The sequence below is a fragment of the Molothrus aeneus genome, chromosome 2 (assembly GCF_037042795.1).
Source record: "Molothrus aeneus isolate 106 chromosome 2, BPBGC_Maene_1.0, whole genome shotgun sequence".
Classification (NCBI taxonomy): domain Eukaryota; kingdom Metazoa; phylum Chordata; class Aves; order Passeriformes; family Icteridae; genus Molothrus; species Molothrus aeneus.
Window position 1 is genome coordinate 78,455,188 of NC_089647.1, and position 24,377 is coordinate 78,479,564.

At 37.4% G+C, this 24,377-nt stretch overlaps 1 protein-coding gene and 1 long non-coding RNA gene across 2 annotated transcripts in view; both read right to left on the reverse strand.

Moving 5' to 3' along the window:
* The window catches only part of NALCN (sodium leak channel, non-selective), a 227,383-nt gene that overhangs the window by 24,624 nt on the left and 178,382 nt on the right, over positions 1-24,377 (reverse strand). Inside the window, exons 18-28 of the mRNA XM_066545152.1 lie at positions 18,751-18,824; positions 9,412-9,513; positions 8,904-8,973; positions 7,677-7,768; positions 7,394-7,516; positions 4,855-4,911; positions 4,352-4,472; positions 4,119-4,250; positions 2,270-2,437; positions 1,017-1,121; positions 177-283 (exon numbers count right to left, since the gene is read on the reverse strand). Of these exons, the coding sequence (XP_066401249.1) occupies positions 177-283; positions 1,017-1,121; positions 2,270-2,437; positions 4,119-4,250; positions 4,352-4,472; positions 4,855-4,911; positions 7,394-7,516; positions 7,677-7,768; positions 8,904-8,973; positions 9,412-9,513; positions 18,751-18,824 (1,151 nt within the window). The remainder of the gene's footprint in view (positions 1-176; positions 284-1,016; positions 1,122-2,269; positions 2,438-4,118; positions 4,251-4,351; positions 4,473-4,854; positions 4,912-7,393; positions 7,517-7,676; positions 7,769-8,903; positions 8,974-9,411; positions 9,514-18,750; positions 18,825-24,377) is intronic.
* LOC136553541 (uncharacterized) lies at positions 10,421-13,593 on the reverse strand. The gene is made up of 3 exons (XR_010783169.1): positions 12,951-13,593; positions 12,759-12,842; positions 10,421-10,685 (listed from the first exon to the last, which is right to left on the reverse strand). It is a non-coding gene; the product is annotated as an uncharacterized lncRNA (long non-coding RNA).

Genomic DNA, 24,377 nt, shown 5'->3' on the forward strand with positions numbered 1-24,377 from the left:
GGAAAATGTCATATATCTGGCTTTTTACTAAATATGCCAGAATTTTTACTCTTAGTATCATTTGAATTACAACAAAACCCCTCCATCAGTGATTTAATGTCATCACATTTGAGCCATTTTTTCTACACCAACAGTTGCATTTTTGAAGAAATAAAGGCCAAAGTGTAGCAACTCACCAGACTCGTGGCACCCAAAATCCAGGCTTTTTCTCTCCAGGTCTTAACTTTAAATTGAGATTTTTGGAAACACTTACATTTATTCTGAAGATGCCATGACAATCCTCCTATAGTGAAATAAACCACAGCCTGAGATTAAACAGAAGCCTGTGAGAGATGCTAACATGCCAGCATAAACAGCACATTTGCCATGATGGGAAAGCAATATACACAGAAATGAAGGGTTATTTATAAATCTGTGATTAATAGTCATGGACCTTTACCCAAATGAAAAATCCATCTTAGTAAGTGTTCCATATACCCTTTTCCTTCAGGACTGACAGTGCTTTTCAATTTGCAAGACTACGTGGCCTTTCACCTCTTTCCTAAAGAACACTGCTCTCTTTAGGTCATGATGATATTTCTCCAAATACTAAATATGCCAGGAGTAAGAAAAACAGATAACTTTCTCCATGCAACCTACTTGGCATCCCCATTGATTTGGACATCAAGCAGTCTAACCTGTTTTTCAGCTGTGGACCTAGGAATGCAAAGGTGTTATCTTCCACTATTAATTCCATGTGCCAGCCAGTCCTTTGCAGGAAACATGACATTCATTTGACAACTTTTTTAAGACAGTCCCAAATATTTGGACCTGCTTTAGTTATTATATGGAAACCCATCCTTACCCTCATTTGCTGACCTCTTAATCACCTTTCCCTCCATCATCCTGCTTCTGAACAAGAAAGAGCCCAAGACCTCTGTTTCTCATATGACAGCTCTGATTGCCCCTCTTGCTTTCCCCAGCAGGCAAAAATGGCACAGCATACCATTATTTTGAAGCAGAAAAGCAGTTCTTACCCTAGAGATGATGTGAGGGTCATTGCATTTAGCCAGTTTTCCAGCAAACAGCTGCACTCCAAAGCTTGCAAAAACAAGCATTAAAGTCAGCAAAAGAATAGAAACCTGTAAAGATGAAGTTGGATTTGTTAAACTCTTCTTCTGCATACTTGAAAAAGGGGGTCAGCTCCCTTGGTGAACTGCAGGGAGGATCTTTTTGTGGTATAAACCTGGAGATATGGCTTTGGTGACAGACACGTTTCTTTAGGTTCTGGTCCAGTAACCAGGTGCAGTGTTATATTAGTATTATTTTTAACATGCAGATAAGGATAAAATCTTTCTTGTGCTCAGTGTACCACCTTACTAAATTCTGTATGCATAAGAATTGACACTTAATTTAAAGAAACTGTTTGAGTACTTGCATATGTGCTGTTTCTGTTTTGCTGATTCAGGCTAATTAATCTGATTAAGCCACTGGAAGATATTTGATTCCAGGATAGCTCCAGTAAAGATAAGCATGAGCAAATTAAGATGTAAATATCTTCAATAGAATATAGTATTTATGAAATGCCAACTAGCTTGATACTTTTTGTCCTTGCTCTATCACTGTCTGCAAATATTTTGTAGCTTAGTGTTTTATAACAACCTGACCTAATAAAGCCTTCTGTTAAGGAATAAGATGGCTGTTGCTTAGGCTGACCAATACCACATGGGGTCCCAAGACAATAGATTATGTCTGATCAAGCAATCACAGACTCCATTGTTGTTCTTATTACTGTAAGTCTGGCCATGATCATAATAATAACAACAATGACATAAGAATGAGATTCAGATCTGTGGTGAACAGCTGTATTGGTTTTGGCTGCCTCTCAAGAAGCTTGAAGGTAGAGACCTGTAGTCAGAAACCAGGTTTACTTTTGTTCTTGCAGAGCTTCCATACACTACTTCTCATATTCCTTGACCAACCAGAACTGTGAAAAAGGGGTAGATTTTTTTCAGTAGTCTTCCTATGTAATTATGACTAAAAGTATGCTAAACAAAAGTACAGTTTCTAAAAGAATTATTACAATAGCTTTACTCAGTATGAGTTACTTATATTCTAATTTTTAGCCTGTTGTGTGGTCATCTGCAGTGATACCACAATGAAAAGTAACAGACAACAATGGTGAAAAGGATAGAAAACATGAATTTTATATCAAAATGTTATCTTACTCCCTCATTGTTATCTTACTCCTTCATATATTTTTGCAAGAAAAAAAAAAATTGGCACATACCAAAAAAATTTCCTTGAAGCCACTAAACAGCTCTCGGACCACTTTCCTCATCTGAGGGACCAGTTTGAAAATTCGAAGAGGTCGGAGGCAGCGGAGCACCATTAAGAGCTGAGCTCCAGATTTGGCAGGGACATTCTGAGGCATCCAGCACAAGAATATCAAACTCACCTGGAAGTGACAGGACATGCAAAGGCAAAGAAGGATCAGGCTTACAATGTCTTACTTGGCATAGACACAGCACAGAAGGTCAATGAAGGTCTCTACCTTAAAATTAAAGAATAAGGCAAAAGAGCATCTAATTTAGAAAAAGGGCTTAGATCTCTTATGTCCTCGTTATTGTCCTAACTAATTGGCATCAGCTTGTCTTTGTCTCGCCCTTTGACTCAAAATCCATTTATATGCTTAATTAGATGGAATAGTTCCAAAAGCAGAAATCAATTTGGCTGACTCAAAACAGGGACACAAACTACATTCTTTGAGCAGGCAGGATTATTTCTCTTCCTCTTTCTAATTTCAGAGATTCTACCCTGGAACTGAGAAATCTTCACCTGCAAAGTCTGTTAACAGTTTCCCTGACAGTTTTTCCTATCACTTTGTAACAGGCATAAGTTGTTTTGTCACCATGTGGTTTCATTACATGAATGTTATGTTTTTGGAAGTGTTTTCAAACAGCATAGCTGTGTCGTGTAACCTGAACAAAATCGGACAAATGGTTATCGATTTAACATCTCTTAAGTGCTTCCTATTTTTTAAAAGCCAGTGTTATATTAGGGGGACAGAGGTGAGAGTATTACAAGAAGTAAGTGCACAAAAACTGGAGGATCAAGATGATATCAGCAATTATTTAAGACCTGATATAATTTGTTAAAAAGAAAGCGATAAAAGGCAGCTGCCCCACCAAAACAAACAAATTTAACCATCCAGACTTTCTTCCACAGTCTTTCAAGATCACTGCAGTCATATTTGGAATATCCAAACTACACCACTGAAATTTTTCCTTCAGACAAGCAGAAGGATTCAGAGACATTTCAAGAAACTAAAGCACACAGAAATTATGCATACTACAGTAGGAGTTTTGTGCAAGTATGCATATTTTTATTTCTGCTAACAATAAAATCTTTGATACAAATTGATCGTGACAAATTTTATGCAGCACATCTGCCTGGTGGATTAATCTCTGAAAGATTTAATCTAAATCCATCAAAGCCATTTTTCTCAGTAATTTCTTAAGTTAGAAAACATTTCATACTGTATTATACTGAGCACTGGCTTTGACACATTGTATGGTATTTACTGTCGTATGTGAAGAGGAAATGGACACCCTCCTCTTGTATTTTAATGGAATGCAAGAGATTTCCCAGAAACTGTTGAGAACTGTTGAGAAACTTTTTTTCCTGAGAACCACTGATAGATATGGGATATAGGTTTCTTTGCTTTCTTCTATAGCAACACCAGCAACAAAGATGTGCCCTCTGTCAAATGGTAAATGGTTTTGAAACACCTTCAATAAAGCAGGAATTCTGTACAGAGGGGAAGAAGCAATTAATATCTATGAAACAGGTAAAATTAAGATTCTCCTGCATAAAAATGCTGAAATGAGCTCAGAGTTCTCAAGTTTCCTCTGAAGGAAAATCAGATCTGATACTTAAAACATATTAACAAATAAAAAATTAAAAGGAGTCATACAAGGACCCCACACTGAATTGCCAGGTGTTTATCACATCCATGTATCACTACTATTTGTATCAGGTTACAGAGACAAACTTCTTCACATTACTAAACATTTATATAACCAAATATATCAGAGTTAAGAATGCCACAAAAGCCTTCCATAAATATAAAAACTTACAAGATATATAAATATGTCCATAACTCCTCCAAAGTCCCTAATGACAGCTGTTGGTGTAAAGAACAAGCCATCTGCCATAATCTTCAGATTAAGCTCAATGCTCATGAATATTACAAAAACATATTCAGCAATCTGAAAACAAAAGCAGAGAACAACCATAATTTAAGAACAGGCAGTGGAGAAAAGCAAGGTGACTGTAGTTCAGTAATTGTAAAATGATTCAGTGGCAGTACCTGGAGTGTTGGAGCATGCATAACTCTTCTAAAAGGGGATTCGAACATCATGGAAATGCAGGAGCATATTGTAACAATGATCATGACCCAGTCCAGGTAAGTAACCAAACCCAGCAAGTCACTGCAAATGATACACAAGGAAATGCCATTACAGAAATGCCCAGATCTCTGTGTACTTGATTTGTGCCTACACTACAGTTAAGTGCTTTCCTAAGAAAAATAAATTGAGCTGAGAAGTGTCAAAGATTTTGGTATTTCAGAAATGTGTAATAAAACTAGAGAAGTTGCATGCAAGTGAAGAAGAAAAGTCTGATTAAAAATCATCTTCCTGTTCATCCTTCTCCCCAGAAAACTCCATGGTGAGAAAAACCTTTTGAAAAAAAAAAAAAAAGAAAAGAAGTACACATGTGCATGCACATTTACACACATCCATGCACGTGTGCACACACACACTTATACTGCAGGCTTATGAGACCAAGCAAAGTTACTTTTGCAGTGCTTACTAAAGCTGATGGTATTTGGTATTTTTCACAGCTCCAGTAACAGGATCTGTTTTAGAACTATAAAAAGAAGAAAAGATACAGTCATTTACATTTTATTTTAGTCAGCATTATAATTATACCATGCATCCATCAACTCTAAGTAATTTCTGTCCAAAATCAAGGCTCAATTTTATCCTGTCAGTATTTTAAATGTCTGTATAAGTTTCATTTAATTCTATGCAATTTCAGTCATATTATCAACACAACTAGGATCCCTTTAACTCATTGCATACCTGTAATTCCTCTAAGATTCTTTGAACTGACAGGTGTTTTTGGGTCTTGATTTTGTAAACAAGGACTTAATCTTGTAATTTTTTTGGGGAATAAGCGGGATAACTTGCTACTGAATTTTAGGCACCAAAATGCTCTTTACAATTACTTCAAAACTTCTTGGACTGTGGCTGTATGAGGCTCTGAGCAACCTGGCTTAGTGAAAGATGTCCCTGTCCAAGGCAGAGGGGCTGGAACTAGATGATCCTTAAGGCCCCTTGCATCTCAAACCACTCTATGATTCTGTGGTCATATGATACCCCTCAGTTAATACACACACAGACACACACACACACAGACACACACACAGAGACACACACACATACAGACAGACACACACATCCTTCCACAAGCTCTATGTGTTTTATTACTTTAATCTTTTTCTGATTAATATTTTTAGAATTCTCTATATCTGAAATTTCCCATGTAATTGCCGTGCTCCACCTGCCATATCCAAACAGCCATTAGGCAGTCAAAGAGTGAGAACCACTCTATAAGGAATATGCACATATATAGGTGACATGAGTTAAGTTCCTGCTGCAGCAATTATTTATCAATTTCATACAAAGCAGAATGACTGCTGCAGGAGATGCTACAAGAATACTTTCCAAGAAGCCTCCCCTGACTCACTGGTTATAGGCACTTTTACTTATCTTCCAACTCCCGCAGGAAATCATGCCAAGACAGGATCTGCACTGACATATCCTATATTTCATTGGAGGGCTCTAGCCATTGGGATGTGAAATTACCATTACTTCCTTGCTGAGCTTAAAGTGAAAAATGGACTGAACAGACTTGAGGAATTACCACCAGAGAAATTGCATGGTTATGAATTACAGGAAGGAATGCACAAGACATCCAAGGAGAACGAGGAACATCTTCCACAGACCAGGTTCATCCACTTACACCAGTATGCACACAGAACATACTGGATTAAGTGTCTTCCCACTGAAGCCACTGACTTTTGCTTCTTAAACTCTTTCCTCTCCCTACATTCTACACAGCAGCATTCCTCAGCCTTTTTTCATTAGATGAAAATATGCACCCTATCAGTTCGAAAAGGATATCTAGAATAATTTACTTGATAAGCTAGATGGGACAACAAATAAAGCAGGGAGGATTTAAGAAAATTAAATAAAGAAGACTGTTTAAGAAAATCAGTTTATTCTTGTAATTGGAAACATTTTATTTAAGCTGCTTTAATATAAATATCCTGTTACCATTGGCCATTTAGCAATGCTAAGAGGCACTGACAAGTACTTGCTAAGTGGATTTGATTGACTGTTTGTGTGTTTTGTTTTTCTGTTTTAATTTGCAACTGCTTCATGGACCAGTGCACCACAATCAAGTTAGCAGTTGCATAGAAAAGTAGGGATGTAGCTCAAGGACATGTGTCTACAAAGGTGGCAGAAACTTAAATATAGGTATGGTTGAAACTGAGTATCTAACCATCCTGTCATGCTAACTAGAAGTAGTTTGCTGAAGGGCACAGAGAAAATCAATGGTAAAGCAGCTGCTGAAACCAGTCCTTCTAAGTGCCAAGCTCATGGCCTTGAGCTATCTTCTGTCTTACACTGCTCTATGCAAGGTGACATGCATTAACCCTTTAAAATCCTGGTGCCAGCAAGAGACAGAGGTTTAAAAAAAGAGTTGTGAGATGATTTTATAGAAAGCTGCTTGTACATGGATTTCTATCTGCCACACTCACATATACCTACAGCTTAGTTGCTGAGCCTTCCCAGTTTTCATTCGGTTTCAGCTTTTCTCCTTTTATCTCCCACAGCTGAACACCTCCCCAGCCCATTCTGAGTCCCTTTTTACGGGCTACAGAGTATTTGTGTGAGCAGAGGTGCAATTCATTTCTCTTCACCTTCTTCTGTTCTATGAATAACTGTTGGTGAATAAAAACTTCTTGCCTTATGATGAGGAATAAGAAGGGAATAGCAAGCTTTTGTTTACAAGTGGGAAACATTAGCCTTTCCTTTCAGCTCATGCTTGCAGTTTTCCCACAGTCTTGTCTATCTCAGCATCACAGACTGCTCAAACACGTCTCCCCTAACAGAGCAGTTTATTGCTTCCTTTCCTCCAGCAGCAAGACTACACCACAGACACTGGCTGCCAGCTTGTGTGGTGACCATATTGTATGCAGTTTTCCTTGGAAAAGGAAAGTTAGAGCTTGGACATGGAGGTAAGCAGCCATGGAACCAAGGTTGCTACAAAATGAACTTACGCATTAAAGCGAGCCCGTACCACCACTCGGCAGAAGTTCCTGAATCTGTGCTCACGGCCAACTATGAACAGGGGTTTATCAAAATATGGGTGATTCTCTCGCAGCTCCTCCTCCTGGACTTTCCTTTTGAAAAAAACGTAAATTATTAAGTGTTACACGTTATCCCTGGCAAAAATCCCTTACACTTTGCTCTTTTATTCATGTTGACTCTTAATACTTTTAACTTCATACAGAGAATAGTTAATACAGAAGATGTACACTCAGACTTCTGATTTTTAAATACCTTTTCATTTCAGCTTGTTCCTTTTTTTCTTGGATCATCTTTATCTCACTGTCTTCTCTCTGTGCATTTCTGTATCTCACTGTGTTGGAGTGCTAGAAGCAAAATGATTCCTTTTAATCGAGGTCTAAGGGTTGTTATTTTTTAATGTTTCAGATGAAAGCGAGATATGGTATTTTGCATAGAAATATTCAAATGAAAGATCTTTATTTCCAAATGTACTGCACATCAACTCAGTCAAGCATATTGCACAGTATTTTCTATCTACAGCGTAAGGCTCCTTATTTTCATCAAGGTTAATTTCAGTTCTAATTTCATGCTTGAAGCTCCATCCAATCTAACTTTTAACTTTAAAAACAGAGGTCCTCTAAGACCAGCCAACCTCTCTTAACTGGAATGAATGCAATCAAAGTTACTAAGGGCTAAGACTGGGAAAGAATAGGCATGCAGATCATACAGGTAGTGACTGCTGAGTGCAGGGATGAGTGAGAGGGAGGAAGGAAGCAAGGCAGGATGCTGTCTGAGCTCATGCAGTGGAGGGAACAATCAGCATTACTATTCTGAGTTATGCAAGGCTTTGAAGCACTCCTGGTGGGGTAATGCTGCTGGCTATCCTACAAGCAAAGCCACACTGCTTTAGTTACCTTTAAAGACTGAGATAGTTTGGAAATGGGGTGACTAATAGAGTATCTTGAAATTTCATTGCCACAGAGATCCACAAAATATCATACGAATTTTCAGAAATGAAAACGCACTGAACTGCATGAAATTACACCACAGTGAAATCCATGATTACTATTCCCCCTTTCAGTCTTTGTCCCTTTGTCTGACAGTTCTGCTGCCTGGAAAATATTGCTATACTTACATCAGAAATTTTGAACTGCTGTTTTCCCAGCCTGAGTGATTTGTATAATTCCAGAGTAACGCTTTTTAAAGTATTCTGGGCAGCAATTGTTGTGTTCCTAATGCAGTGTCTACAGATTCAGTGAATCTATCTCAGCAAGTGTTCCAAAACCATAAGTCTATCAGTGAAATAACCATGTCAATTATTTTGAGGATAATTCTAATGCAGTTACAGCATTTGTCTTATGACTTCCTTTCAAGATTTGAAAAGACAAACTGCAAGCGAGTTCATAAATAGAATTAGTCCTACACAAGCATTTATTTGATAGCATATATTCTAATTTCTTATGTTCTCAAACTGAAACCAGAATTTATATGAGGACTTACATCTTGAGTCAATGTTTCAAGAGATTTTCCTCTGCTGATTCGCTGGCTGTTCGAACCATGTCTCAGTGACCTGAAACAATCATAATCAATTTAAAAATACATCTCAAGATGAAATTTTGACCTTTATAAGATGACCATTATAAAGCACTTCTCTTCAGCCACCCAGTATCTTGAATTCTTATCATTTTTCTCTTGCTAACATCAGAAGCTTATATGCTTTTCAATTGTCTACAATCTGGTCTAACATAAACCAATTTCTGTCCTTCTGATCTTTAAATTGATAGCCTTGTAGTTGGTAAAGGAAATGACATTTGAAATAAAAAGGCATTTTTTCCATTTATACAGTACAATGAATTTCATTATGGTTACAATAAAGAATGTAGAATTCAGTTCTTTTTACAAGTAAGTAGTTTTGGCTTTTCACATGTTAGGGATTGTTCAAATTTAATTCCCTTTGCCACCTTTATTTTAAGAATATTTTAAACCCATCCTTTTTGTCCATTATTACCTGCGTTCTTGTCGTATATGATGCTGGACACTAAGTATTGACCTTTCCTTTGCTGGCTGCCCCTCAAATGATCCGCTCAGCATGCGTTGTCTGGTGCAGGCCCTATGAAGAAATGTAAAGATGATGACGCAGAGTTTTCAGTATAAATTATGATTTCAGAGGAAGCACATTCAGAGAAATCAGCTTGGCTTTGTGGAAATGCCAAAAAGCTTGGCTTTTTGGAAATCAGTGGGGAGCAAGTACTTCAAGAACAATAGACAATATCCGTACAAGAGCAATGGACTTTCCATGAAAATATTTCCCAAGCAATGGACTCACACTCTGCAACACAACTGGTTGTGTTGCATACAAAAGTCATAACATCTATGACTTTTTTTCAATTTGCTGCAAAATATTTGGTCTCTCAAGACTTCACTAAGAGTGAAAGGCATCAAGCAATGCACTAACCATCAGTAAAACCAGTTTCTCAGCAATAAAGAAAGGAATAGAAAAGTACAACAGAAATTTTAGTCCCTTTTAGGGCTATACATACACATTTAGGACCTAGAACATAACTTGGAGTGTTCAAAATAACTGGTACCATATCCAGTATGAAATAAAAAGCTGCATATTGCTGATATTCTGTAATATGAAATGTCTGCTCTCTGGGAATGCAGTCAACTTGCAGCATTTTGTTGTGTGGGTTTTCTCACTTGTTTCCTCATAGTTAATTTTGGCAAACACATTTTACACATTTTGGTAGAAATTAGTATTTGTTGGCCAGTAAGTGTGCCACAGCTAAACAGAGCATTTATCTTGATGCCTACAGTGAAATTGATTTGCTTATGAAAAAGAGAGGTTTCCACTAAAAGAGCTCAGACAGATCCCTCTGATGGCTGAGAAATAGAATTTCAACACTTGAAACATGTTTTAACTTTCCAGAATGGTTCAATTTAAAGTTTACAGTATGCACTCCTTATTGCTCATTTTGTGTTATGAGATCATTTAGAGAAACACAAGACCCAGCTGGTAATATTCCATACTTTTTATTGAACTGAATCCTCATTTTTTTTCTGAAAAGATAAAAAACGATACACCCTTTGTGTAACCACTCTATCTGCCAGTCTGTAAGGCTTAGATAAATGCCTTGACAGCATGGGATGATCATTCTTGATGGCAAAAGGTGTCCATGGCATATTCTTTCCCCACCGTGGCTTTGTTTTTCACTCTTCTCCACTTTTTCTCCTTTTGGATTTAAACACATAAATGATACACGTAGGAATCCCAACTGATATCTGGAACAAAAATGAGAAGCTTAGAATGCTTGTCAGTGTCACCACTGCCAATCAGATTAGCATCCTAGAAAAATACATTGTGCGACACTTGCTATAGAAAGCATCAGGTTACACTACACTGAACTAAAGCATTATGACATATAAGAAAATTACTGCATGTCTTATAAAACATAGCTCATCTTAGACAAATCATGAACATTTTAATACCAAAGGATTTAAAGCATTACATTGTGGAGGATGATGCCACATAACACTGTCAGAAAACAACTGAGATACTTGAATACCTTTGCAATTTTTGACTGAATAAAAGGAAAAAAAAAAGAATTATTTCCCAAAAATACATTCGATCTCACTCCATTAAAATGACAATCCAGTTTTTCCCAGCAGAGACAATGAAAATTCTGGGGTTTGAGTTCTGTTCTCTTGGTGCGACGAAGAGGCTAACTTATCTCTTTTTTCCCCTGTAGATATAAATTATTATGCTCTGCTTCTAATTGCTAAAAATTATTTTCTTGACATAAAAACATAACTTGTACATCAACTTTTCATGCTCTTGTAAGTAGCAAATTGAATTCCAAGTTACATAAACACTTAGTATTCATAATAAAAGACAGCTTTTAATGCTCTAGCAATAAATTCTTTACCTGAGTAATGAACAAGATGGCTTATTTAATTGTTAATAATACTGTGAAATAGACATAGCCATATACTATGGACACACTATGGCAGAATGGGCACGCATAAAAACTAACACCTGCAGAAAGACTTAGTATTGTTTATGATCTCTAAGTTAGATTCCTAAATCTATATTTAGCTTTTACATCCATTGCCTCATTTTCAATACTCCTGGAAGCCCTGCAGCTCTTGTGAAGTCAACAGAGAAATAATTAAATACCTGATAATAATGAATACAGAGCAATAATGCTCTGTTGTTTAGCACAGAGATCAGAAATTTTTATCAAGTAATTTCAAAGAAACATTTATGTATTTCCCAAGAAGAAGACCTGCTGCAAAGTCCTTGTCTACTTTTGACAGCCTCTCTCCTGGAATTTTCCACTTTATGGGAATTACTGCCTTGGGAATTAATCTTCCTTGCATGAACTCTTAGTAAGAGCCATGCTTAGTTATCCTTTTGACTCAGAATCTGGATATTTTTCAGCTGCTTAGACACCGAGAGTTGCAGATCTTTGGGGACTTTTGAAAAATATGGCAGGTGCCATGAATTTTTAAGAATTGCAGAGTTGCCAGTTTTAAAGTCTGCAGTAGGGTTGGTGTTCTCACTGTAGACACGCACACATACGCGCTTCCTCTCAGAGCCTGCCTGTGAGCCATGTGTCCAGGCTTTGAGCCAACTCATAGCCCATGGAGATGTAGGGCCCAGTCAAATTGGCTGCACAGAGGTGGCCAGAATCACCTGCCATGCCTTGGAGTATTTTTTTTTTTTCCTTCCAGCTGCTGCTCCAGCAGGGTACAATACCCCTAAAAATTGGTGTATTACCTGCCATCTTCCAGAGGATGTTTTGGACATCCTCTGGCATCTCACACATTACTGTATGTCCATATGTGAACAACTTCATTGAATGCTTGGTGAATTAATTTAATTAATGATGTTGGAAGGTATTAAAGTAACCATAAAGTGGGCATCTAAAGACAAAGCACCCAGGTAAAGATCTCACTGGGCTCCATTACCTTTATTGATTAGATCTCCATCACTAGATAGTAGAGTTCATCCCTTAGCTCACAGGCAGACTTGGAGCTGAATCCCACACCAGCCACCATCAGCATGCCACAATGTTAAAAATTCAGTCCTATGTGGTTTGAAAATCGGAGTTTTAAAAAAACACTTTTCTTGCCTTGATACATTTTTATGTAACTGTAGCTGGTCAGAATCTTTTGACCTTCAAACAACAGAGGCACAATTACCCTTTTTAGCTAAAATTGCCTTTTTCATCTTCTTATACCACCTCTTTGGAATATTAGATAGGTTTATTTTCATTTGTGGAGAAATAAAGAAGGTATGAAACAAAGGAGAAGAGACAAGAAATATCTCAAGCTTCTGGACTTTGTACTCACCTTGCAGAATTCTGAACACAGTTCAGCAGCTGCCATCCACATGCTCCAAATTTGCCTTGAAAAGTGCAACTGTAATAAAATATCCTGAAGAGAAAATGCAATTTCTTAGGTAACCAGAAAGCCAGGTGAAGATCACATAGAACAAGACAATACTGGGATACCATGTAATTTCTATCACCTAGTTTGTATTACCTGCAACCAATTAGAAGGTCCACACTTTTGACGTCCTTCAAACTATTTCATGCTTTGGAATTCCTGAAAAATAAGTTGTGAATAGAGTGTTCAAGTAACATTCTTTAACCAAATGTAAAATGTTAGAGGTTTTGATCAAGAATTCAAAATACTATACCTTTCATGAATATTCTGAAGTCTCTTGAAGAGGGTTAAGCCTGTGGCTCACGCTTGGATTTTTTAGTTAGGCATCCATTCCGCAACAAGTGTTCACTCATATTGCATTCCAGTATAACACTGCTTTGGGGTTTTTTTTCTGTACTTTAATGTGTGAGTATTTATGTAGTAATTGTAGCAACTGCATATATTACTATGCACTTTTGTCGTTCTCTCTGAAACACGCTCGTACTTAAGCCTTAGTAGTGTGGGGCACTTCAGTGCAGTTATCAGCATCATTCAGCATTGTTTTAACTCTCTAGGACTCTCTATCCTTACTAAATCATTCTATGCTCTCATTATAATTCCATAGAACTTGGAATAGATGGTTAAATGTGACAGACGACAATTTATGGGGATCCACCTGAGAGGCATGGTAGTGTTTCTTCCTTTCATTTATAAATTTAATTTAATAAGGCACTTTTTGAATAGCAAGCACAATGTACATTTTTACCACATCTACTCTACTGCTTTTTGTGGGAAAAATATACTATTTTTTAAAGAAATCTGAATCTGGCTGGTGAAATAAAATGGATTATTAATGCAATTTGGATAAGTCAGTTTTTTCTTGTTTTCTTCCTTATGTCTCTAAAGAAAAAAATCAAATAGTCACTTATTTTCTTTGGTGACCGCTCAGGCAGTAGAGCTATAGTAAGAGATTTTCTTTCCTTAGCAATTTTTATTGTGATTATCATTCTTGCCCTGCTGTTTTAGCTTCTCTTGTCACAGATGTTTATATAATAGCAATTTTTTATTGGACTGTAGAAGAATCAATAAAAGCAATGCAAAAGAAGAAATCTCAAGTGGCTATCCAGTCTACCACCTCTCTCAAAATGGGATCAATTCCATACCTGCAGTGTTGGAGATTCCATAGCCCAAAAACTTGGCTCACAACTGTGCTTTGCAGTAATCCATAATACGGTGTTCCTTTGGCATAAACCCCATGAAACAGAGTAACTTCTTTCCAATGGGTATGTGCATTCCAGTATTCCTTTTTGTTTGTCTTTGCATCAGGCAAGTGAAATCCAGTGATGTTGTACTCTTGTAGAGATTTAGGAAGGTGGTGACTAAGTCTGGATGTTGCATGGGGTGCCAAAAATCATCAACAGAACTTACCTGGAACTTACCTCAGAACTTTGTTCTGAGAAATGCATGGGGTTAAGCCCTCAAAGTTATGAAGAAAGAAATCATACTCTTAAGAGAGAAAACATAAAATACATGCCAAGAAATTTGTTGTGAGTCAGAACCAACTAATACAAGTCAGTTGTTTAACAAAGGCAAATTTCTAATAAAGGATACCAAAGGTATATCTTCTAGGATCATAGAATCATTTAGGTTGGAAAAGATCTTTGATCATTATCTGCATTAGTGTTCAGGAAGATTTTATTTACAGATAAAATTTATAGCTTTCCTAGAAATCACTATGTTTTGCAGAAATACTTGTAAGAACAAAGTCTGAATTATCTTCTAGCATATTCACAAACTAGAATAGGATCCTTAATTCAAGTAATTCTTTCTCCCCTTTCTTCCTTCCCCATGTGCCCCTCACCACCCCCCAGCATTCTTAATTAAAATAAAGATAAACGCACTTCTTTCAGTTAGTTGTTTATGAAATGCAATGTTCCACTTAAGCATGAATTATGTTACTCCCTCAGGATCAGAAAACACATCAGACAAATCTTGTCTAGAACAGTGAAAATCCTATTGCACACCCCTAGCATCAGTTTACGGTTTGACAATAGCATCAGCTATAATGAAAAGCTGCCCATTTGGAAAAAAAACCCCAACGTTTCCCAAACTGTCACAATATATATTTTATATGTAAGTTGTAGAGTCTCCTTCCCTGGAGATATTCAAAAGGTGTCTGGATGTGGTTCTGGACAATTTGTTCTGGGTGGCTTGCTTGAGCAGGAAGGTTGGACCAGACGACCTCCAGAGGTCCCTTCCAATCTCAACCATTCTCTGATTCTGTGAAGCATGGTTTAATGCACACCAAAATCAGGTTTTGCACTACTGACACTTTGATTATGTTTTAGACTATGTGAGATTACTTTTAATTTGCTCATTTTCCCCACCATTCTGTGCTGTTTACAATTTATCCTCAGCACTGGAGAGAACAAACTGATTTATACACAACAGTTTGACTGGACCTGCTCTACTCTCTCTACTTCAGAAAGCCAGTGGGACTAATAAAGGACTAGACCCCATTCTTAGATAACAATCGAGCAAGGAATGAGGGTCAGGAGAACCACAGGCACAAAAATTGCTTTTAAGAGAAAAAGCAGTGCTTGCAGCAACAGAATGAGAGAAAAGTGTGAAGCACTGAAGATATGCAGGAGAAAGTAAATATGCTAGAAGTGGTTATTGCTGCTGAGGGAAATGCACTGTAATTCTCAGTAAGGAATGGAACTGTTTGCAATTCAGAGGCACTATTAAAATGGATCTTGTTTCAAAAAAGTTGTTCTAAAGGTCACTAACTTGTACTTTATTTCATTTTTCAAGGTTGAGGTCTCCACCTCAGAATGGATTTATGTGAAGAGGTAAGGCCCTTGTGCTCTGCCACTGGTAATGGTGACGCAAAACACTGATCAGAGTCAAAGTACCAGGACAGTAGTTACTACATCCTTGAATTGTATCCCATGCCTAATTGCACAAGGACCTCAAGGAGGCAAGGTGAAGGTGCTTCTAAACAAGGATGCTCAGAAATGAGACATCTCCCTCGAGGTGTGGCAAGAAAGCTGCAGGAAAACAAAGATACCCAAGACATCAGCTTTGCTGCATTATGTAACAGCAGATGAGCAGGTGAGACACCTAGGACTGAGTCCATGAACCATCTCTCTTGGTGTGCAAGGGCTATTGGTGTCCTTCACCATCTTGGGGAAGATGTCTAGCTGCAGTTCAGCATATGAAAAGGAATAAAGTTTGGATAGAGAAGGATGCACAAAAGAGACATGAAAGTACCTATGTGGAATGCATGGTCCTTCTATACAGCTGGTTATATTGAAACATTCACAATTTGACTAAAAATAATTTGGCAAGCTTTAAAAAGTGTGTGGAGGGGGGATGGTCAGAGGTGGACTTAGGCTGGAACAGAATTGAAATTCCCTTTAAGCACAGCAATTTTATCAAGCTGAAGTTGCCCATGGCCAGCTTTACTTTACAGAGGTATTGCTTTGGAAAAATTCTTATTAATTCAGGTAGACAAAAATGAAGATTATGCTGGAAGCAATTTTTTCAGAAGGGACATTCTGAGTTATCTCTTACTGTTCTTGGCATAAATGCCATTTCTTTTTTTGTCAGATACTCTGAATAGCTGAGAGTCATCTAATTTTATGAAGGAGTTTACAGCATTTACAACTAAAGCAAAAATAAGACCTAGAATCTCTCATGTGTTGGGAGTTTGAATTTTCCTGTGTTATTTAAACTGAATCTTAAGTTTCAGCTGCAAATCTTATCACTTCTCTTCCTGTTTTTAAAATTCCCTTGCATCAACAGTGCTGTCACTGTCATTAACAGGGAAACACTGGCAGTGCTCAGGACCAGTCAGCCCATCACTGGCAATCTCTGTCAGCTTGCACACCAGATATGCCATGAACACAATCTTCATATGCTGGAACAGATGCATTACAAGTGTCATTAGATCAGAACTTATTTAACAATTTTCAGTCAATAGCAAGGAACAATAAAGAGTATTTGTTCTTTTTCTCGGTGGAGAGAAGACTCTGTAAGACTCTTTGTAAGTGATTTACGAGCAGCCCAAGAAAGCATTAGAGGACACATGATCCATGTTTTTCTTACTTGACAGAAGTTCTCTCCTTTTCTCTGTGTTCCTCAAAGTTTATTGCTGATGATCCAGGAGATAGATTGGAAAACTCATTAAAGGTAGATTAAATTATCAGAGTAAACACATAATTGAAAATAAAATAGTAAATTAGTAAATGAAAATTTCATTCTTCTGCCTCTGAAACTTCAGAGGAATCCAGGTGAATTGATAAGAAGTCCTTTTACATACAAGACTGGCAGAAGCCATGATCTGAAGGACCAAGTGGAATTCAGCAGGATTGAAACTGGCAGGACTGCTTTCTGGTTCTGTCCTTGTATCCCTGAGAACTTAGTGAAGTCCAAACAATGGTTTTCTCAGATTCTCCTCCCACTATTTCAGACTTCTCCTGAAAAGGAGGAAGTTCTGTGCAGATGGGAAAATTCTGAATTTCAATTTCCAGAATTTAATTTTTTTCTCCTATCTAAGAAAGGAGTTTCTATGATATCAGGGATTAAGAAAAAAAAAGAATATGTAAAAGTAGAGTTCTTTTCCTTTGTCTATGTTTTTTCCTCTGCAGTGTAGCGTATGAAACACACCAAACACACTGACATTTGTGGAACCCTGGAAGTGTCAATAACATTTCACAGTTCTCATATAATACAGAATTTCATTACAAATGTTTTACTGAAATACTGTCAGGATGCCTAAACATGTATTGTTAGAAGTATTTTGCTTAATCTATCTGTAACAGTAATTTCTGTAAAATCAAGGCACACAAGTGAAAGAAATGCTTACAAATACTGCACTAAATTTTGTTAAGATTGAATACTTACAGTATAGCAGTTACATTTATCAATAATATTTTTACAATGAGTGTTCATTTGAATTAGTAATTGTTTATGTTGTCATTACATCGGTTTAAACACAGAAAAGGTTTCATGTTAATTTCTACAGTTCTCTCTGTGCTGTATTCTTATAGAGCATTAAAAAGGACCAGAGCTGCAAAACCCCTCAAATGGTATTCAAGAAAATTCATAATTCAGAAATCACACAAAACCCCTAGTTCACTGCTCCTCATAAAGCATTGCCTTACTTAATCTGTACTTTTTAGATCAGTACTCCTGTTAATACTGTGTATTTACCTGGCACCTCTCACTGACAAAATGCAAACATAAATATAAAAATTGTGACCTATAAATTCTTTCCATTATTAATGCACCTTACGTTGAGAATAGTCATTCCAATGTAAAACCAACAGTGGCATGAAACAATGCAGCACTGAGTTACCTAAATGATAACTTCAGAAATGGGTCCTGGAGACTTAGGCTTGCATTATTCACTTACAGTGCTGACTACTTACTTGATATGGAAGATCAAAAGGAGTGATCATTATTACAGCATTCAGAAAACCTTTCTACAAAAGTCATGGTTCTGAAATCTTCTTCACTGTCCATTTGGTACTTAGCTGTAGTCTATGTTTTTTACTGCACAATCCCTGCAAACATTTATGCGCAGATATTTGCAAGAACTGGACTAGACTTCTAAAATAACACCCCTTAGGAACAGACATGGTTCATTGAGAGGGAAGAAGTGAAAAGAGCTGAAATATGATCTTACTGCATGATACAATTGAAATATATATTGAAGAAGTACAATCTCTTTTTGCTGTTCAAGCATATAAAATAGCCAAAGAACAATTTATCTTTGCTAAAGAAAGCAACAGATGTACCACAAAGCAATACATTATTATGAATATTATACATGCAGTAACATTAGTAATAAACAGGGTTGTGCAAAATCAGATGACCGTCAAAACAGTATCAAATCACATCTGACTCTTACCTTAGAATTTTATTGATTGCTGTCTCTTTTTCCAGAAGGTTTCTTGCTCTGATGCTGAAAACAGATTTACGGAGCTATAAAATTAAGAAAAAGACAGCATACTTTTTAATTGTCTTAAAATATATCTTGTGCATGTCACAGAGCAATTAAATATTATGATGCTGACTGCATAAAAAGGATGGTGGAAAACAATCAAAATACTTATGTACATCTTTTGGCCTTCCAATCCCAATCATTAGGTAGTTCTGTGTAGAAAGAAGTAGATAGTTTTGCTGGCTAGCACAAATTTGCTTTATTACACATTTCTTCTTCAATTGGCCAAATCACACTGTTTTGCTATTCCTTTTCCACTTTGGATTTTAACTAGGCTTGATCATACTCTGGAGATGCCTTGATTGTACAAAAGAAGAAGCAAGCAAAGCTCAGATGTATCATTTCAATGCCTTTTTTTTTTCTCAGAGATGCAAAGAAAAAATGTGTTAGGCAAAATATGCTTATGCTTGCCTCTGGTCATGAACAGTTTCAGGAATCTTCTTGTGAACAGGAGTCCTGAGCATGAAATGAAAGGACTGAGATACGTGGAAAAAAACAAGCAAGTGATTAACAAACATGGCACATCAAGGAGCAAACCCCAGCTGAAAAAATTAACTCAGGAATTGCACCTGTGATGAACAGAAAGCCTCTGGCACATTGTAAGACTTAAATCTGTCAACTGTTTGGAGATCATTATCTTGAGGAAAATATTTCAGAAAGCTTTGGAAAGTTAGCAGTCTGTGTCCTGGTTTTGATCAATCTGAAATGGAATCTTTAAGCACATTTCTTTACGTGTTCTTTAAATTTTCTAAAACTAGCTCGAATCCAGAGTCATTCGACAAATAATTTTGGCAGAACTTCTCTGAAGACTCATATTGACTCTGAGTCCAGTAAGATCTTACTTTGTAGATAAACAGAAGGCTAGAAAATCCCTTAAAAACTTGTTAATTATACTGGCTGTACTTAATAAAATGGATTTTGCTTTTTAAAACACAACTGTTACAGCAAGCTACAATCCCTTTCCTACCCCTTGCCTATACAAGTGTGGCTCCTTTAACCTTTCTCATGTCCTACCTCTTTTCTGTACAACCTGCAGAAGTAATAACACAGATGATTTGAAAACTGCCCCATTTTGAGAATCTCTGGGTTCCTTAAACAACCGGCAGCTTGAAAATGAAAATGAGGTATGCAACACTTCAGAATATAGTTTGGAAAATAAGGTATTGAAATTTCAGTTAAGATTAAAGAAAGAGTAATAAACTTGTTGAATATTTGAATATAAATAAGAAAAAATTCCATTGCTTGGATATGGTAAACATAAAAATAAACTGAAATTCCTAGTATGAGATATACTTGTTGAGGAATACATCTAGTGCAGGCAGCTGGGTGTGCAGCTGCAGGTTAAGCTCTGGGAGTGCAGGAGCCTGAGCCCAAGGCAAGAGGCCATGAACTGATGACCCTTTGCCTAACAAGTACCTGTGGTACTCAAAGACATGGCAGGAGCTGATGACCCCAGACTTTTGCTTGCTTAGACTGTGAGGGTATAAATGTCCTGGGTGCCTTTGCTTGGGGGTCTCTCCTTCAAGGAACCCAGCTCAAGCTGCTATTTTGTTATTCAGTTGTTGCACCAAGATTAAATAATTTTAAGGATCTGGATGTCTGGCACTCTGCTTTGGGGAAGCTGAGGTCGAGCTGGTGAGGAAACCTGGTGTGACTGTGTGAGTGTGGGGTGTTTAGCTGGGCACCAGCTCAGGTGATGCAAGAGTGAGTGCCAAAGGGGCTCCTGGATAGTCAGACAGGGAAGTAATATACCATGATAATAAATATTCTGTAGGTATAAATATGTCATATATTGAAACACATTTGTGTAGGTTTTAACTCATTTGCAGTATCTTGACACAGGTTTAGTGTATCAGCATTGTACTTTACTAGGGCTCAAACTTATGGGAATAATGAGGGTGGAAAACCAGAAGTTTTGTCTCAGTTCCTTTTCCTGTTCTGAACAGCTGCTTTAGAATAATTGCAACTACATGAAACATCAGAGAAAAAAAAATGTGTGACCTAGTAATGTGTTATGTTCATTTATTTCCAGTAACAATTCCTGTTAGCATCTTAGGAATTGAAAAGATTTCAAACATAGGAAGCATTAATTTCCTACTCATTTTCTAGTTTTTACCCATTTGGTTTCAGTAAAAAAATCTGAGTCATACATATGTTTCCTGAAATTTTCTACAGCTCCTTATCTGTCATAAACCACTTCTTTCCAGTGTTTAAATTAAGTCACAGAACACCTTGGCCTTAAAGGTTGTGGCCCAAACAAGGAAATTCACCCAGGTTGTCAACAAGAGAACATGTCCTGGGAAAGCAGGAATGAGGAGTCTATGTATTTCTAAAGACTCCACAAGGATGTTGAGCATTCATTTAGTGCTTCCACAAGCCAAATATTAAGCTACCTAGTGCCAGCAAGAAGAAGAGCATCTAAAGAAAAACTGGCAGGTCTAGGACAAGGGATACTTATCAGGGACTGCTGAACCCTCGCTGTTGGCAGCAAGACTAACAAAGCAGACAATGGTGTATGTTTTGCATAAAACCACTGCTAATTCCCTATGCCACCCCAGCTGGAAATGGTTTGACCCCCTGTGCTTGATACCTTCAATTAACACCATAGTTGTCTACTGGGGATGTGCAAAAGCAGTGCTGTACTACGATATTTGGCTGTCACACAGGCAGAGGTACATCAGCCAGAGAGGTGAAGGGAAGCTGTAGGAAGGAGTGTATGTCTGGAGCCACTGAGATGGGAGAGAACTGGGCTCTGTTCACATTTTCAAAGCTGTTCATGAATTTTATTTAGTGATACTAGAGCAATAGAATTACAGAATTGTGTAATATGCTGAGTTGAAATGAACCCAAAGGATCACAAAGTCCAACTCCTGCCCCTGCACAGGACACCTGAGGAGTCACACCATGTGCCTGAGAGCACTGTCCTAACACTTCTTGGACTCTGTCAGGCTGGTGCTGTGGCCACTTCCCTGGGGAGCCTGTTCCAGTGCCCAACCTCCCTCTGGGGGAAGAACCTTTTTCTAATATCCAACCCAAACCTCTCCTGATACAACTTAAGGCTCTTCCTTCTGGTCCTGTCACTGGTCACCACAGAGAAGAAATCAGTGCTTGTCCCTCCTCCTCCCCTCATGAGGAAGTTGTAGACTGTGATGAGGTCTCCTCTCACTCTCCTCTCCTCCAGGCAGAAGAGATCAAGTGACCTGAACTGCTCCTCATATGGCTTCCCCTCCATGCCTAAGAAGTCACAGGTATGGAGAAAGAGATGAGAACAGGGTGTTGCATCACATTATTTGTGCAGAGTGCAAAATTTACTTTTCCTTCACTTTTTTTTCAGGAGTAGCTGCGGAACTTGCAGCTGAGACAGGACATCATTGGGCACTGATTTTGGCCTAAGCACACCCAATGGACTGAAGCTGAGGTGAAGTTTTGAAGGTTTTCTTACAATCCGGACTGTGTATGGACTGTGACGGAATTTAGATTGGAGACAGGTATCCATTCTTTAATCTAGGAATACATAGGCATATACAAGATCCTAGAGTTTGGTGCTAGTGGTCTCAGTGGTCCAAAATGGAATTCACAAAACAACCTAGGCACTTCCAAGGATTATGACTTTTGAAGACAATGGTCCTTCTTTCTCTTTCTGACAGAACCAGGAGCCATTCCTTCAGTAGAACACTGGTGAATTTATCTTGAGTTAAAAATATCCAGAAGAAGGAATACAAGAAAGTACTTTTGGATAAGCACAATTGATCTATTTTTCATGTTCAAAGGAGTCAGTAGTCAGTCAAATAGCAACACACATATGTCAATACACATGCTGAAGAAAATCAAACATTACTATAGATTTTTAAAATATGCACCCCTATTTCTATATTAGATAAATTAACTAAACTACTTCCCATTTAATTTTCCAAATATGCATAGCACACCAGGCAAATGTAGTGGGACTGTACAAACAGAAAATGGGGGTGATGATCAGTATTTTGTTTAATAATGTCTAGATGCCTCATGCTGGTGTACAATGAGGCTGGCAATTAAAACTTGTGATACCTGCCGAGTTCTGGAATGTTGCAGAGGAAATTATAAATAGTGTTAACATACAAAAGACATTACTCAATCAGACAATGGGAAATTAAATAAGTAGAGTACACTCTACCGAGGTTATTTTAGGGTGTATATGTCTAGCCTGCTGGGTTTTTTTATTACAGATTGTGCTGCACTGTGAGGACACCCTCAGTGTATCTTTATTAGCCTTTATTTATTTATTTATTTACTTCTCTCTACCACCAATAAGAACACTTCATGCAGGAACCACAGTGCCATATAGCTTTCTGCTAAAGAACATTATTTTTTAGCATATGACACTGTCTTGAAATCACTTAACAGCATCTGATCACTCTAAAATACGCTTTCAGCAACACACTTAAAATAACTCTCACAAAAAGGATTTGCTGTGGCAGGTCAGCAAATTCCCAGGAGTATTTCCTGAATGCAAATGTTTTAGATGGATATAATGTGCTGCTGCTAAACCATGATAAAGCTTGTGTCTTCGTTCTTACATTTCTTTGAGCTTATTTACACAGACATGACCACAGAATTATGGAATCTGCAGGTAGTGCTTCTCTTCCACAAGTGTTGACATTCTTTGCTGCTGTTGGCAGAACAGACTTCAGGCAGACAAAATAATTCAGTTCAGTTAGAGTGAACTTGGTCTAAATGCTACATCCCATGAAATCCCATTTGTCAACAAGAACAAAGCCACCGTTGTAAAATAAGCTAAATCACAGAACATTGTTGCTCTGCAAGTGCCACCCGCTGCTTTGAAAAGGTACTGCAGACACTTTCAATAACAATGTTTATTTAGTAGCATCTTTCAAAAATCTAGGCTTTCTACCCTGGAAGAAGAAAATCCTTGGCATAAGATCAAAAGCAAAGCACCACAAGAAAATACCTTGTGAAGTGTCAGGAAGTGACTGTGGACCAGTTCTACATACTAGATGTACTGGCACAGCACTGCTGACTTCAGGGGACGTATGCCAATTTACACCAGCTAAGACATAACTGAATGGTTTTACGTTTTGAGAAATGCTGTACATTTTGGTTTACTAAGGTTTGACGTGTTTCTCTAGAAACATGTTTGTAGTGCCCAGATCTCAGCAAATGCTACATAAAGCAATTATTTTCAACTTGAATTTGATAAACAATTGTATTCTATCAAGAGGTAAAATCTGTGGTGATGTAATGTATGATTTTTGTATCAGATTGCTTCAAAGCTGGCAGAAGAGACAAGTGTTGGTGGCTGTTCAGGAATACAAAGTCATAAAGACAAGGTCATAAATAAATCATGAGATATGAATATCTGAAATGTTTGCTTGACAGTAGAATAAAACCCAGTGCATGCAGTGCATTTTCATATGTACTTTTTTAATGTAATTAAAAAATTAAAAAATTAATGTACATTATATAATAATGTACATATATATATAATGTACATTACATATGTACATAATAATGTACATATATATTATATATAT